A 14,885-nucleotide genomic window follows, 5' to 3' on the forward strand; every position below is an offset into this window, starting at 1 on the left:
GGGGCGGGGAGGGTGCTGTTTTCAGACAGCAGGGTCCGGATGCTCCGACACACAGGGCCTGAGAGCCTGACGCTCCACCATGAGGCAAGAGCGCCCCTTCCCTCAGCAGGAGCCAGCTACAGGCAGGGAAGGTGGCCCAGGACACCCTGTGCAGCCTCCTCAGTGGGGCCAAGGGAGCCACGGGCCCTCAGGTCCAGCACCGCTCTCACCCACCGCCTGCTGCCTGTGCAGGCACCACCCCCCACCCACCCAGGCACCAGCACAGTCCTAACCCTGAGGAGGGGCAGCAAAGCCAGGGGCTCAACCTGCGTGCAGCCTCAGAGCCCTAAATGCAAATGAGGGTGGAGGACTCCCCCCACAGAAACCTCCCTGCTGACACCAAGTCTCCCGCATTCTACAGACGGGGAAACGGGCACAGCAGGAACCCGCCCTCAGCGAAGGCGCCCTGCCCTGCCTCCACCTCAACAGGGACACTTCACAGCAGCAGGACACACAACAGTTGAAACGTGGAAGAGCCCAGGCACTTCTGAGCAGGTTGGCATAGACCAAGGGACCCTGGGTTGCCTGTTTAATTAAAAGGGACCAAGGCATTCTGCGCAGGCGCGAGTCCCCCGATTTATGCCAGGGAGGAGCCGGGGTGAGCCGCCCCCACCTGGTGGCAGTCACCTCTGGGATGCTGGGGGCGCATCAGCCTCTCTAGATTGCCAGGCTTCCTCGGACGTCTCCAGTCAGAAAAAGAGCGGAAGAGGAGACCCCATGAAACCCAAGAGCTTGGCGAGGACAGGAAGTGCCTCCACCGGGGGAAGCCCGGCTCCCGGGGCGTCACCAGCCGCTCCGAGATGCCACATTAGGGACCCACTGGGCTTGCCCAGGCAGAGTGCATTTTTTTTCTTTCTTTCTTTTTTTTGAGACGGAGTCTCACTATGTTGCCCAGGCTGGAGTGCGGTGGCACGATCTCTGCTCACTGCAAACTCCGCGCCCCCGGTTCACACCATTCACCTGCCTTAGCCTCCAGAGTAGCTGGGACTGCAGGTGCCGCCACCACACCCAGCTAACTTTTTTGTATTTTTAGTAGAGACAGGGTTTGACTGTGTTAGCCAGGATGGTCTCGATCTCCTGACCTCGTGATGCACCCGCCCCGGCCTCCCAAAGTGCTGGGATTACAGGCGTGAGCCACCGCGCCCGGCCCAGAGTGGATTGTTTAGCCGACTTGTTGATTAGCAGGACAGGAAGTAGGAAGGAGAGTCACTCAAGCTCACAGAGAGATGGGGACAGGAGCCTCTGTCTGCCTAGAAACAGATCATACAGGGAAGAGACGGATGCCCGCGGCTCCGAGCAGGACTGGGAGGCACATGGAGACCCGGGAACTCCCAGCTCCAGACTGAGTACCCAGGTCCCTGAATCCCTCCTGATGCGGCTGAAACAAGGCCCTCGAGGATTCGAGCGGGACGCCGCTGAGCACACGTGCACAGAAGCAGCCGCGAGTCACAGGCAGAGGCGGGACAGCCCGAGTGTCCAGCCACAGATAAGAAGTCAAACGCGGCGGGGCCCGCCACACACTGGAAGGTGGCGCAGCCATGAACAGCAGCGAGGCTCGGACCCAGGCCACTGGCACGGATGCACCTTGAGGACAGCACACTCCGTGAGACAGGCCGGACACAAAAGGCCACGCAATGTGTGACGCCACTCATGTGAAATGTCCAGGACAGGCCCGTCCAAAGACAGGAAGGGAATGAGTGGGTGCCAGGACTGGGGAGGGAACAGGGACTGACGGCTGATGGAGACGGGGTTTCCTTCTGGGGTAATGAGAATGTTCTGGAAGCTGACAGACGTAATAGTTGCACAACTCTGTCAATGTACTATATGCCACTGAATTACACACGTTAAAAAGGTGAACTTTAGGCCCAGTACTATGGCTTACATCTGTAATCCCAGCACTTTGGGAGGCCGGGTAGGATTACTTAAGGTCCGGGGTTCAAGACCAGCCTGGGCAACACAGTGAGACCTTGTCTCTATAAAATTAAAAAAAAAAAAAGGTAGGCCGGGTGCAGTGGCTCACGCCTGTAATCCCAGCACTTTGGGAGGCTGAGGCGGGCAGATCACAAGGTCAGGAGATTGAGACCATACCGACTAACATGGTAAAACCCCGTCTCTACTAAAAATACAAAAACAAAATTAGCCGGGCATGGTGGTGGGCACCTGTAGTCCCAGCTACTCGGGAGGCTGAGGTGGAAGAATGGCGTGAACCCAGGAGGCGGAACTTGCAGTGAGCTGAGACCGTGCCACAGCACTCCAGCCTGGGGGACAGAGAGATACTCCGTCTCACAAATAAATAAATAAATAAAAGCTGAACGTGGCGAAGCAGTGGCTCACACCTGTAATCCCAGCACTTTGAGAGGCCGAGGCAGGCGAACTACTTGAAGTCAGGAGTTCAAAACCAGCCTGGCAAACATGGTGAAACCTCTTCTCTACTAAAAATACAACAACTAGCCAGGTGTGGTGGCAGGCGCCTGTAAGCCCAGCTACTCAGGAGGCTGAGTCAGGAGAATCACTTGAACCCAGGAGGTGGAGGTTTCAGTGAGCCGAGATCGCGGCACTGTACTCCAGCCTGGGCGACAGAGTGAGACCCTGTCTCAAAAAAATAATAAAAGTAAAAAGGTGAACTTTATGATATGTGAATTACACGCCAATAAAACCCTTGGCTGGGTGCGGCGGTGGCTTACGTCTGTAATCTCAACACTTTGGGAGGCCCAGGCAGGCGGATAACTTGAGTCTAGGAGTTTGAGACCAGCCTGGACAACATGGCGAAACCCCATCTCTACAAACAACTAGCGGGGTGTGGTGGCACATGTCTGTAGTCCCAGCTACCTTGGAGGTAGGAGGATGACCTGAGCCCGGAACTATGATCAGGCCACTGCACTCCAGCCTGGGTGATACAGTGAGACCCTGTCTCCAAAAAAAAAAAAAAAAAAAAAAAGCTGTTAAGAAAACTGAGTCCAATCTGAGCACCACGGTGGCGTTTGTGGGACATACGGGCCGTCCGGCCGCCTCACTGATTCCGACAGCTACCGCAGCACCCCAGATCCTGGGCGAGGAACCAACATTCCAGGCCTGCCCCAGCTGGCTGGGCACCAGAAGCCCACTGTGCACCCAGCCCAGAACCCCCAGTGGACCCATCATCCACGCTGTTCTGCGGCTGCCCAGCCCCTGAGCTCCCACTGGGTCTCAGAGCTGTCCCTCCCGCTGCCCAGAGAGGGGGACAAACAGAGGCCTCGAGGACACCCAGGCTTCACACGGCTGGCGCAGGAGCCTGAACAGATGCTGGAACCCCATAAAGGATGCCTGGGATGTAAACATCTACAAAGTCCAGGACTGACGCTCAACTCGCGAAAATCCTCTTTACCATAGGTCCAAGCATCTGCCAATCATCGCCCCAACCTCGCACAGTCAGTGCCGCCCACCTCCCACCTCCCGGCTGGACAGTCAGGGCGGTGCGGATGGGAAAGCCACAGTCCCGATCTCGGCCCGTTTGCAACGGCAGTGGTGATGTTCACATTAGCAAACAGGTAGAAAGAAAAGACACGAAAGCACAGTGTTTTGCAACAGGTGGAAATGACAGGAATGGGGAGGGCCGGGGGACGCAGCCAGGCTATGCACTCACGGAAACCCTGGGTGCCTCTATGGAGGCTCCACAAGGCGGGCACACTCCCTGCCTTCGAGCCCACTCTCACTGGGGTGGAAAGGGGAAGGGAGGCATGGCGGCCTTCTGCCTGCGCCCCCACAGAACTCTGCCGTGGGCTCTGCAGCAGCAGCCGGCCTTGCTGTCCCCCGAGAAGCACGGTGAGCCAGGCTGGGAGCAAGCGACCCTTTCCAGGCCTTCTCTGCTCCACCCCAGGAAACCACTGCCTACCAGAAACAGCCTACGGCACTGATTTATTTTATTTTAATTAACTGTTTTTTTGAGACGGAGTTTCGCTCCTCTCCCAGGCTCGCCCAGCCTGGAATGCAATGGCCCGATCTTGGCTCACCACAATCTCCGCCTCCCAGGTTGAAGCGATTCTCCTGCCTCAGTAGCTGGGACTACAGGCGCCCACCACCATGCCTGGCTAATTTTTGTATTTTTAGTAGAGACAGAGTTTCGCCATGCTGGCCAGGCTGGTCTTGAACTCCTGACCTCAGATGAAGTAGCTGGGAGTACAGGCACGTGCCACCACGCCTGGCTGATTTTTGCATTTTTAGTAGAGACGGGGTTTCACCATGTTGGCCAGGCTGGTCTCAAACTCCTGACTTTGTGATCTACCTGTCTCGGCCTCCCAAACTGCTGGGATTACAGACATAAGCCACCATGCCCGGCCCCGGAGCCTTTTTTTTTTTTTTTTGAGATGGAATTTCACTCTTGTTGCCCAGGCTGCAGTGCAATGACATGATCTTGACTCACCACAACCTCTGCTTCCTGGGTTCAAGTGATTCTCCTGCCTCAGCCTCCTGAGTAGCTGGGATTACAGGCGTGCGCCACCATGCTCAGCTAATTTTGTATTTTTAGTAGAGACAGGGTTTCTTCATGTTGGTCAGGCTAACTCCTGACCTCAGGAGATCCACCCGCCTTGGCCTCCCAAAGTTCTGGGATGACAGGCGTGAGCCACCGCACCTGGCCAATTTTTTTTTTTCTGAGACAGAGTCTCACTCTGTTGCCCAGGCTGGAGTGCAGTGGCATGATCTCAGCTTACAGCAATCTCTGGCTCCCGGGTTCAAGCGAGTCTCCTGCCTCAGCTTCCCAAGTAGCTGGGACTACAGGCGCCCGCCACCACTCCTGGCTAATTTTTGTATTTTAGTAGAGATGGAGTTTCGCCATGTTGGCCAGGCTGGTCTTGACCTCCTGACCTCAGATGATTCGCTCACCTCGGCCTCCCAAAGTGCTGGGATTACAGGCGTGAGCCACTGCATCCAGCTAATTTTTGTATTTTTAGTAGAGACCGGGTTTCACCATGTTGGCCAGGCTGGTCTCAAACTGCCGACCTTGTGATCTGCCCTCCTCAGCCTCCCAAAGTGCTGGGAGTACAGGCGTGAGCCACCATGCCCAACCCTCTTTTTAACTTATTGATGCTTTTTGGAACTTTCCTGTTTCTAATAAGATTACACTTTTTACCGGTAAGAGCGGGACAAGGCACGGAGTCCAGGGCTGCCTTTCTGGGAAGGAAGGGAAGGGACAGGACTCATGCTGGCTCCATCTGCCCCAACCCACCCCCCTTGGTGATTGCCCACGCTTTCCACACCACCTGGAGGACCGGACGCCTGAGGCTTGTCTGGAAGGTTCCAGACACTCGCTGCGAGACACAATCTGAGCGGAGTTTATTAAGCTTCCCACACACAAAGGAGGCTTTTTCCCTGCAGCGCTGGCAGCAAGGCTGGCCAAGGCCTTGGGCCTCAGGGCTGGGCAGTGGACACCCCTTCTGCTTGACGGCACTCTGCACGTGGCAGCCTCCAGTCAGGACACACCAGCTCCCAGAGTAGGGGGACCTCCTGGCAGCACCCAGGGGGCTGGAGGAGTACAGCGGCTCTTAAATCACAGCTGCAAACCGGGCAGCTCCTGATGGCAGACGGTCCCTGCAGACGGTGGCCAGGAAGGGACAGGGCTCAGCCCTCAGCCCAGGGGGCCTCACAAGGGCAAAGCCGTTGCACACTCAGGGCCAGGATGACATTGGACGCTGAACAGGAGTGAGGGTGCATCACTCACTTCAAGGCCGGTGGGGTCATAAGTTGTGGGGAGCTGCGCCGCACAGTCCAGTCCAGGTCCTGCCAACTCCTCTGCCTCCCTGCCTCAGTGTTCCCTCCTGTTCCCCCATGCACTGGGTGAGACTGGGTTCCTGCAACCCTCTGGCCTGTCTCCACCAAGACCCTCAGGCTCCGCCCTACCATTCAGGTGCTCACCTGAGCTCCTGGGACCTCCTGCACTGACTGTTCAGGAAAGCAGGGGGCTCGCACTCACAGTTTGGCTTCCTCCCCCCAGCATCTGTCTTCCCTTTGACCTTGCGTATACGTTTGTCAAAACTCAAACCAGACTTTTTTTTTTTTTTGAGACAGAGTCTTGCTCTGTCTCCTGGGCTGGAATGCAATGGTGCGATCTCTGGTCACTGCAAGCTCCACCTCCCAGGTTCCAGCAATTCTTCTGCCTCAGCCTCCTGAGTAGCTGGGATTACAGGCATGCACCACCACACCCGGCTAACTTTTGTATTTTTAGTAGAGACGGGGTTTCACTATGTTGTCCAGGCTGGTCTCAAACTCCTACCTCAGGTGATCTGCCCACCTCAGCCTCCCGAAGTGCTGGGATTATAGGTGTGAGCCACTGTGCCCAACCCCTAAGGGTGGGTTTCTGACTGCTAGGAGAGTGGCTGTCACTGGCCCCTTTAGAGGTCACCTGCTACCCCCAGCACAGGCTCTGCCCAGCCCCTGACCAACCCATCTCACAGAGACCAGGCATGGGCAACTGCTCCACCGACTCCAGGCACTGGCCTTCTACCCGGTCCAGACTGGGTGCTGAGATATCAGAAAGGCCTGGTGGAAACACGCCCCTCCCAGCCGCTCCCATTTAACCCCGACTGCTCCAGCTCCGGAGTACAAACTTCAGAGCCTGTGTCCCTGGTTTCTGCACGTCACAGCCCGCATGCTGATTAAGAAGCGTGTTGGCTAGTTGCGGTGGCTCATGCCTTTAATCCCAGCACTTTGGAAGGCTGAGGCGGGTGGATCACAAAGTCAGAAGTGCAAGACCAGCCTGGCCAAGATGGTGAAACTCCGTCTCTACTAAAAAAAAAAAAAAAAAAAAAAAAATACAAAAATTGGCCAGGTACAGTGGCAAGCGCCTGTAATCCCAGCTACTCGGGAGGCTGAGGCAAGAGAATCACTTGAACCCAGGGGGCGGAGATTGCAGCGAGCCAAGATCGCACCACTGCACTCCAACCTGGGCAACAAGAGCGAAACTCTGGTCTCAAAAAAAAAAAAAAAAAAAAGAAGTATGTGAGCCCCAGGGCCCCTGAGCAGGAGGGAGGTGAGAGCAGACAGGGCAGGGGCCCCTCCCCAGCCCTCCTTCCAAGGTCATGGTGCCCTGTGCAGGGTGTCCCGCCAGTCCCTCGAGGCCTAGCCCCGCAGATAAGGTCCTTTCTTGGAAACAGGAGGCAAAGTTATGAAAGTGAAGAGGGCTGGGAGAGGCGCAGGGCCTGGGCACGGCCCGCCAGGCGACGGCAGGTGCAGCGTGTCTGGTTGCGATAAGGAAGGGACACCCCCCCCCACCAGCTGGGAGAGGCTCAGGCCGGCCCGTACTGCCCTCGGTAGGAGCTTCTCCGCGCACAGATGCAGAGGCGTCCGGGATGCCCAGCGGCAGCCCCATGACTGAAGAAATCAGTTTGAAAAGTAAGGTCTTCCGGATGCAATTCGGGAGGGAGGCACAGTCCTCCTCCGGCAGGGCTGCCAGCGCTGGGGGCCAGGGACGCTTCCAGCGTCACATCCCTGGCAAATGAGGAAAGGCTACGTTTCCCTCCTGCTGGCTGATAAGCCGGTGCAGTTATTTTTGGCAGCCCAGGGTTCCCCTCTGACAGGATAAACAAATCACATTTTCTCCTGGCCCCGGTAACCGCCACACATTGCGCAGAAAACCTGCTGGCGGCCGCACACAAACTCTCGGCGCCCAAATAAACACAGGCTCATTCCACTGGGCGCCTCTGCTCCTTGGACAGCTGGGGGAGCCACGGGGCTAGACTTAGGGGATTGGGGGCCGCTCCCTTCTTAGGAGGGTTTCGCTACCAGGGCGTCCAAACAGAAGAGCCCAAGCAAACGCACGCCCCGCTGCGACAACTGGCCCTGCCTGAGGGAAAGTCCGTAACGCAGGCCTCCAACCAACCTCTCCCTGGCACGGAGGACACAGGCGCCGGCCGGGTCCAGCTCTGGGTGTTAAGAGGAAGTAAGGGAGGGAGGGAGGAGAGAAGGAAGACAGAACCATCCGCACAGTGACTGGCCCGCCCGGCCCGGCCCCGGCTGGCCCCGGCCCCAGCAAGCCGTACTTACTTCTTCACGTTGGCCTCCCCGTTGGGGATCCTTCGTAACTTCTTCTTCTTGAGGATCTTGACGGCCCTCCTGCACAGCGTCTGCGAGTCCAGCACCTCCTTCACCTTGCCGTAAGAGCCTTCCCCCAGCAGGTCCCCCATCAGGTACTTGCCAATGAGCTTGGCCCGCTTGCGGCGCGGCTGGTAGATGACCTCGGTGGAGTCGATGCGGTGGATGAACGTGTCCATGCCCACCGACATCAGCTCGCCCTCCGTGAACATGCCCAGCTGCTGCGGGTCCACCACCTCCATGCTGGACCCAGGGTCCTGGAGTCCCGCCGCCAGCCCTGAGTCCGCGGGTGAGCGGTCCTTGTGTTCCGACTTCCCTTCTCCAAAATTTTACAAAGAAAAAAGAAAGAAAAAAAGGCAACAAAAACCCCAAAAGGAAGGGAAAAACCCTTCTTCCAACAGAAACGATTGTCCTACACGTCAGTCCCGGCTGCGAGTCCGAGCCCGGTGCAGGGTCTGCAGACCCGCGGGCACCGGGCGTCCGGGACGGCGGCTCAGACGCGAGTTGCAGTGGGACCCGGGCCTCGGTACTGGGGAACGGCCCGGTCGGGGTCAACTTCGTCCTCGGAGGCCCTGGGGAGGCCGGCCGGGGCTTCTCAGTGCTAGGTCATCCTCCGGGGACCTCAGGCCCACGGACAAGCGTGAACACGGCCAAGCGCGGTCTTCTCCGGGCCGCCCATCCCACAGGCGGGGTCCGCGACGTCGCTGCCCCCCGGGACCCCCACACCTGGAGAGCCCAACTTCGCTGGGGGTGTCTCCGGCGACGCCCGGGTCCCGCCGCCTGTCCCAGCCGCAAACGCTCCGCCGCGGACTACCGAGCGGACCTCCCGGGGGGCGCCGACTCTCGACGGCCCGGGCGAGCGTTCGGGGGGGTGGGGGCGTCCGGGCAGCCTCCCGCCGCGGCCAACAGCTCCGCTCAGGGCTGGTCGCTGCCCGGCGCCCGCGAGGGCCCGCACTGGGCACCCCCCGAGCCGACCCGCGACCCCCGCGGTGGTCGCCGGGGCCAAGCAGGCGCCCCCTCCCCGCAAACGTCTGCCCGAGCGCGCGCCCCACCCCGAGTGCCCTCAGCGTCCGGTCTGCGGGGCGGCGCGGCGGCGGGGGCCCCACGGGGCCCCGGGCGGCCGAAGCGGCACAGGCCGCAGGCTCCGGGGCGGGGGGTTCCCGAAGGTGCCGGGCCCCGGGCGGCGCGTCCCCCTCGCCGCGGCCGCCGCGCGTGTGGAGGAGGCGGAGCGGCGAGGGGGGCCCAGCCCATCCAAGGCCGCGGCAGCAAGTTCCACCGCCCGCGCTCCCTTCGCCGCCCCGCGCCTCACTCGCGGGCGCTCCGGGCCGCCTCCCCCTTCCGCGCCCGATACGCCGCCGCCATCTTGTTTACCTCCCTCCCCCTCCCTGCGCCGCCGCGGACGCCGCACGCCTGGCCGCAGGACACGCCTCCTCGCGAGGACGACGTGTCCACCCGTTGGCTGAACCTGCAATCCCCGCCCCCCCTGCCCGCCCCACCGCCGCTGAGGATTGGAGCGTTTGGACCCGGCCGGGCGCCCGAACGGGGATTGGTCGGCGCTTGGCCCCGCCCGAGGGGTGGATACGGCCCGCTCATTGGCCCGTGGAGACGCCCGTCATGGGCAGGGGGCGGGAAGCAGGCATACGGAGTGGAGGCCACGGCTGCGACCTCGGAGGGGTTGGGGACGGGGGTCGTAGGTCACTGGTGCCAACCGCCTCGCTGAACGGCCGCGGGGAGGGCTCAGCCCGGTGGGCGAGAACTTGGGCTCGCGGACCTGGAAGGAGCGGGGCCACCCCAGCCAGAGCCCCTCCCCCGGATCCCCCTTTGGGGGGAGGTCAAGGGTCAAAAAGTAACCCAAAGTGGCCAATTCCAGTCAAAAATCCTTGGTTTAAGGCTCTCTTGGGCCAGGGGAGAGAGAAACGCTCAGGGCGGCCTCTACCCTGTCGGAACTCATGGGGGAAGCCTCAGGACAGCGCTAGGACGAGCCCAGCGGAGGCTTCTGGTGAAAAACAAGAGTTGCCAAAATATGGCTTGATAAGGTTGAAAATATTGAACCCTCCTGTGCTAGCCCCGTCCTTTCCACCTTTTCCTGCACTAGCGCCACGTTGTTTTGCTGGAACAAATTATCTTGCTGCAACCTCCGCCTCCTAGGTTCAAGCGATTCTCCTGCCTCGGCTTCCCGAGTAGCTGGGATTACAGGCGTGCGCCACCATGCCCGGCTAAGTTTTGTATTTTTAGTAGAGATTACAGATGCACGTCTGTAATCCCAACTACTCAGGAGGTTGAGGCGGGAGAATCGCTTGAACCTGGGAGGTTGCGGTGAGCCAAGATCATACCATTGCACTCCATCCTGGGCAACAAGAGGGAAACTCCGTCTCAAAAAAAAAAAAAAAAAAAAAAAAAGATCTCTCCCAGAAAACAGAAGATGAGTAAACACTCCCCAGCCCAAACTTATTTTGATATCTGTTTTCTGGACTGATAGCTGGCTCATACTCAAACTTCTTGGAATCTGGGGATATGCTGGATAACTGTGGCATCCGTAGGTCCCACGCCCCTTCAGAGAATTGCAGGACGCATGGAACTGACTCAGGAAATACTTGGTGGCCATTATAGAAAGAATCCTTGAAGATGAATTCAAAAGCCGCCTCCTCCAAGAACCCCTCCTAAGTCATTCTCTGAAGTGCCTGGATGGAGATGTGCTGTGTAAACTACACACGGAATTTTTTTTTTTATATATACATAATTTTATTACAAAATTTTTAAAAATGCGGCATCCTAAAAAACAAAAAATTTACTATTGATAGTAATTCCTACAAGTCTGGTGTGCTGCCATATACAAGAAATTTTTAAAAACCCATTAAATATTTAGGGACATTAGGCAGGTTGTGGTGGCTCACGCCTGTAATCCCAGCACTTTGGGAGGCCCAGGTGGGTGGATCAGCTGAGCTCAAGAGTTCCAGACCAGCCTGGCCAACATGGTGAAACCCCATCTCTACTAAAAATACAAAAACTAGCCGGGCATGGTGGCGCATGCCTGTAATCCCAGCTACTTGGGAGGCTGAGGCAGGAGAATCGTTTGAATCCGGGAGGCAGAGGTTGCAGTGAGCTGAGATTGTGGCATCACACTCCAGCCTGGGGGATAAGAGTGAGACTCTGGGGCCGGGCGCGGTGGCTCAAGCCTGTAATCCCAGCACTTTGGGAGGCCGAGACGGGCGGATCACGAGGTCAGGAGATCGAGACCATCCTGGCTAACACGGTGAAACCCCGTCTCTACTAAAAAAATACAAAAAACTAGCCGGGCGAGGTGGCGGGCGCCTGTAGTCCCAGCTACTCGGGAGGCTGAGGCAGGAGAATGGCGTGAACCCGGGAGGCGGTGCTTGCAGTGAGCAGAGATCCGGCCACTGCACTCCAGCCTGGGCGACAGAGCGAGACTCCGTCTCAAAAAAAAAAAAAAAAAAAAACAAAAAAAGAGTGAGACTCTGTCTCAAAAAAAATATATATATACACACACACACACACACACACGGACACTCAACATCAGAAGCTGTAAAATCTAACTGCATGTAGTAGCCCATTGAAAAACTACAACCTGCATCTTTTTTTTTTTTTTTTTTTTTTTTTTTTTTGAGGCAGAGTTTCGCTCTTGTTGCCCAGGCTAGGGTGCAATAGCGTGATCTCGGCTCACTGCAACCTCCTTCTCCGGGGTTCTAGTGATTTTCCTGCCTCAGCCTCCCGAGTAGCTGGGATTACAGGCACCCACCACCACGCCTGGCTCTTTTTTTTTTTTTTTTTTTTTTGTATTTTTAGTAGAGACAGGATTTCACTGTGATGGCCAGGCTGGTCTCAAACTCCCGACCTCAGCTGATCTGCTCACCTCAGCCTCCCAAAGTGCTGGGATTACAGGCATGAGCCACCACACCCGGCCAACCTGCGTGTTTAAAAAGTATTTTCTCGGCCGGGCGCAGTGGCTCAAGCCTGTAATCCCAGCACTTTGGGAGGCCGAGATGGGCGGATCACGAGGTCAGGAGATCGAGACCATCCTGGCTAACACGGTGAAACCCCGTCTCTACTAAAAAATACAAAAAAAAAAAAACTAGCCGGGCGTGGTGGCGGCGCCTGTAGTCCCAGCTACTCGGGAGGCTGAGACAGGAGAATGGTGTGAACCCGGGAGGCGGAGCTTGCAGTGAGCTGAGATCCAGCCACTGCACTCCAGCCTGGGCGACAGAGCGAGACTCCGTCTCAAAAAAAAAAAAAAAAAAAAAAAGTATTTTCTCAGGCTGGGCGCTGTGGCTCACGCCTGTAATCCCAGCACTTTGGGAGGCCCAGGCGGGCAGATCATGAGGTCAGGAGTTCGAGACGAGCCTGGCCAACATGGTGAAACCCCCGTCTCTACTAAAAATACAAAAATTAGCCGGGTGTGGTGGCACACGCCTGTAATCCCAGCTACTTGGGAGGCTGAGGCAGGAGAACTGCTTGAACCAGGACCTGGGAGGCAGAGGTTGCCATGAGCCAAGATCACTCCATTGCACTCCAGCCTGGGCAACAAGAGTGAAACTCTGTCTCAAGTATTTTCTCTACAGAGAATCTTATCAGCTATACAAAAACCTGTAGAGTTTTATACTGAAGCTAATACTGAACTACATTTGAATTCACATTCTTAGCAAAACACGCACATTGCACAGGCATCATTACAGGATAGCCATGTATTCTTCATCTTCAACCTCTTCCTCCTCATCTTCATCTTCCTCCTTATCTTCATCTTCCTCCTCCTCCTCCTCCTCAGCTTCTGGTTTGTTCTTTTTCTTTGAGCCCTTCTTTCCTGCTTCACTTTTGCCCTTGGCACGATATGCAGCAATACCCTTTTCATATCTCTCCTCTAGCTTAGCTGCTTTCTGTTCACATGGTTGTTTATCTTTGGCGGACTGCCCAGACCACATTTCACCCAGTTTCTTTGCAATTTCCCCGACGAATAGGCCTGGGTGTCCACTTCTGATCTTTGGGCGATGTTCAGAGCAAAACAGGAAGAAGGCAGATGGTGGCCTTTTAGGAGCATTGTGATCCTATTTCTTTCCTTTCTCATCCTTTCCTACCTTTTGGAGGAACGTCATTTTTCATCTCCCTGTCGTAACGAGTTTTGTCACTTTTTGCCATATCTTCAAACTTCAACTTCTCCTTTGCAGATGTGGTCTTCCGTCTCTCCAAACACTTCTTGGAGAATTCCACGAAATTGACGGAAGAGTCTGGGTGTTTCTTCCTGTGTTCTTCCCGGCAGGTCTACATGAAGAAGGGGTACAAAGGCCTTTTACCTCTCGGCTTGTTGGGGTCTCTTTTATCCATGGTGATAAAACAGCGTCCACCTGGTGCGAGCTTTTCCTCAGAGTCCTGCAGAGCAGCCAGACCCGACAGAGACGCTTCCCCCGACACTGAATCTCTTTTTTGTTTTTGAGACAGAGTCTCGCTCTGTCACCCAGGCTGGAGTGCAGTGGCATGATCTTGGCTCACTGCAATCTCTGCTTCCAGATTCGAGCAATTCTCTTGTCTCAGCCCCTGGAGTAGCTGGGACTACAGGCATACACCACCTTGCCCGGATAATTTTTGTGTTTTTTTTTTTTTTGAGACGGAGTCTCGCTCTGTTGCCCAGGCTGGAGTGCAGTGGCCGGATCTCGGCTCACTGCAAGCTCCGCCTCCCAGGTTCACTCCATTCTCCTGCCTCAGCCTCCCGAGTAGCTGGGACTACAGGCGCCCGCCACCTCGCCTGGCTAGTTTTTTGTATTTTTTAGTAGAGACGGGGTTTCACCGTGTTAGCCAGGATGGTCTCGATCTCCTGACCTCGTGATCCGCCCGTCTCGGCCTCCCAAAGTGCTGGGATTACAGGTATCAGCCACCGCGCCCGGATAATTTTTGTGTTTTTAATAGAGACAGGGTTTCACCATATTGTTCAGGCTGGTCTCGAACTCCTAACCTCAGGTGATCCACCCACCTCGGCCTCCCAAAGTGCTAGGATGACAGGCATAAGGCACCACACCTGGCCTACACACTGAATTTCCAAAGTTAGAAAACAAAAAAATAGGGCCGGGCGCGGTGGCTCAAGCCTGTAATCCCAGCACTTTGGGAGGCCGAGACGGGTGGATCACGAGGTCAGGAGATCGAGACCATCCTGGCTAACATGGTGAAACCCCGTCTCTACTAAAAAAATACAAAAAACTAGCCGGGCGAGGTGGCGGGCGGCTGTGGTCCCAGCTACTCAGGAGGCTGAGGCAAGAGAATGGCGTGAACCCGGGAGGCGGAGCTTGGAGCTTGCAGTGAGCTGAGATCGCGCCACTGCACTCCAGCCTGGGAGGCAGAGCGAGACTCTGTCTAAAAAAAAAAAAAAAAAAAAAAAAAAAAAAAAAAAAAAAAGTAGTAAAAATTAAAAAAAATTAGCCAGGCGTGGTGGCGGGCACCTGAAATCTCAGCTACTTGGGAGGCCGAGGCAGGAGAATTGCTGGAATCTGGGAGGCGGAGGTTGCAGGGAACTGAGATCTTGCCACTGCACTCCAACCTGGCGAGAGAGCGAGACTCCGTCTCAAAAAAAAAAAAAAAAAAGGCCGGGGGCGGTGGCTCACGCCTGTAATCCCAGCACTTTGGGAGGCCGAGATGGACGGATCACGAGGTTAGGAGATCAAGACCATCCTGGCTAACACGGTGAAGCCCCGTCTCTACTAAAAAACACAAAATATTAGCCGGGCAAGGTGACGGGCGCCTGTAGTCCCAGCTACTCGGGAGGCTGAGGCAGGAGAATGGCG

General features: G+C 56.6%; 1 protein-coding gene and 1 pseudogene across 2 annotated transcripts in view; both read right to left on the minus strand.

Annotated features, from left to right (window-relative positions):
* STK11 (serine/threonine kinase 11) overlaps nucleotides 1-9,481 on the minus strand; it is a 24,047-nt gene extending 14,566 nt beyond the window's left edge. Inside the window, exon 1 of one of the 2 annotated variants that reach the window (XM_007994585.3) lies at nucleotides 8,056-9,479. In XM_007994585.3, the coding sequence (XP_007992776.3) occupies nucleotides 8,056-8,345 (290 nt within the window). In that variant the 5' untranslated portion in view covers nucleotides 8,346-9,479. Of the gene's footprint in view, nucleotides 1-8,055 lie in introns of both variants that reach the window. The other variant, XM_073017185.1, reaches the window with a different exon arrangement.
* Nucleotides 9,482-12,150: 2,669 nt separating this feature from the next.
* On the minus strand, nucleotides 12,151-14,293 carry LOC103233595 (high mobility group protein B2 pseudogene; annotated as a pseudogene).
* Nucleotides 14,294-14,885: the final 592 nt, after the last annotated feature.

The sequence above is a fragment of the Chlorocebus sabaeus genome, chromosome 6, assembly GCF_047675955.1.
Source record: "Chlorocebus sabaeus isolate Y175 chromosome 6, mChlSab1.0.hap1, whole genome shotgun sequence".
NCBI lineage: Eukaryota > Metazoa > Chordata > Mammalia > Primates > Cercopithecidae > Chlorocebus > Chlorocebus sabaeus.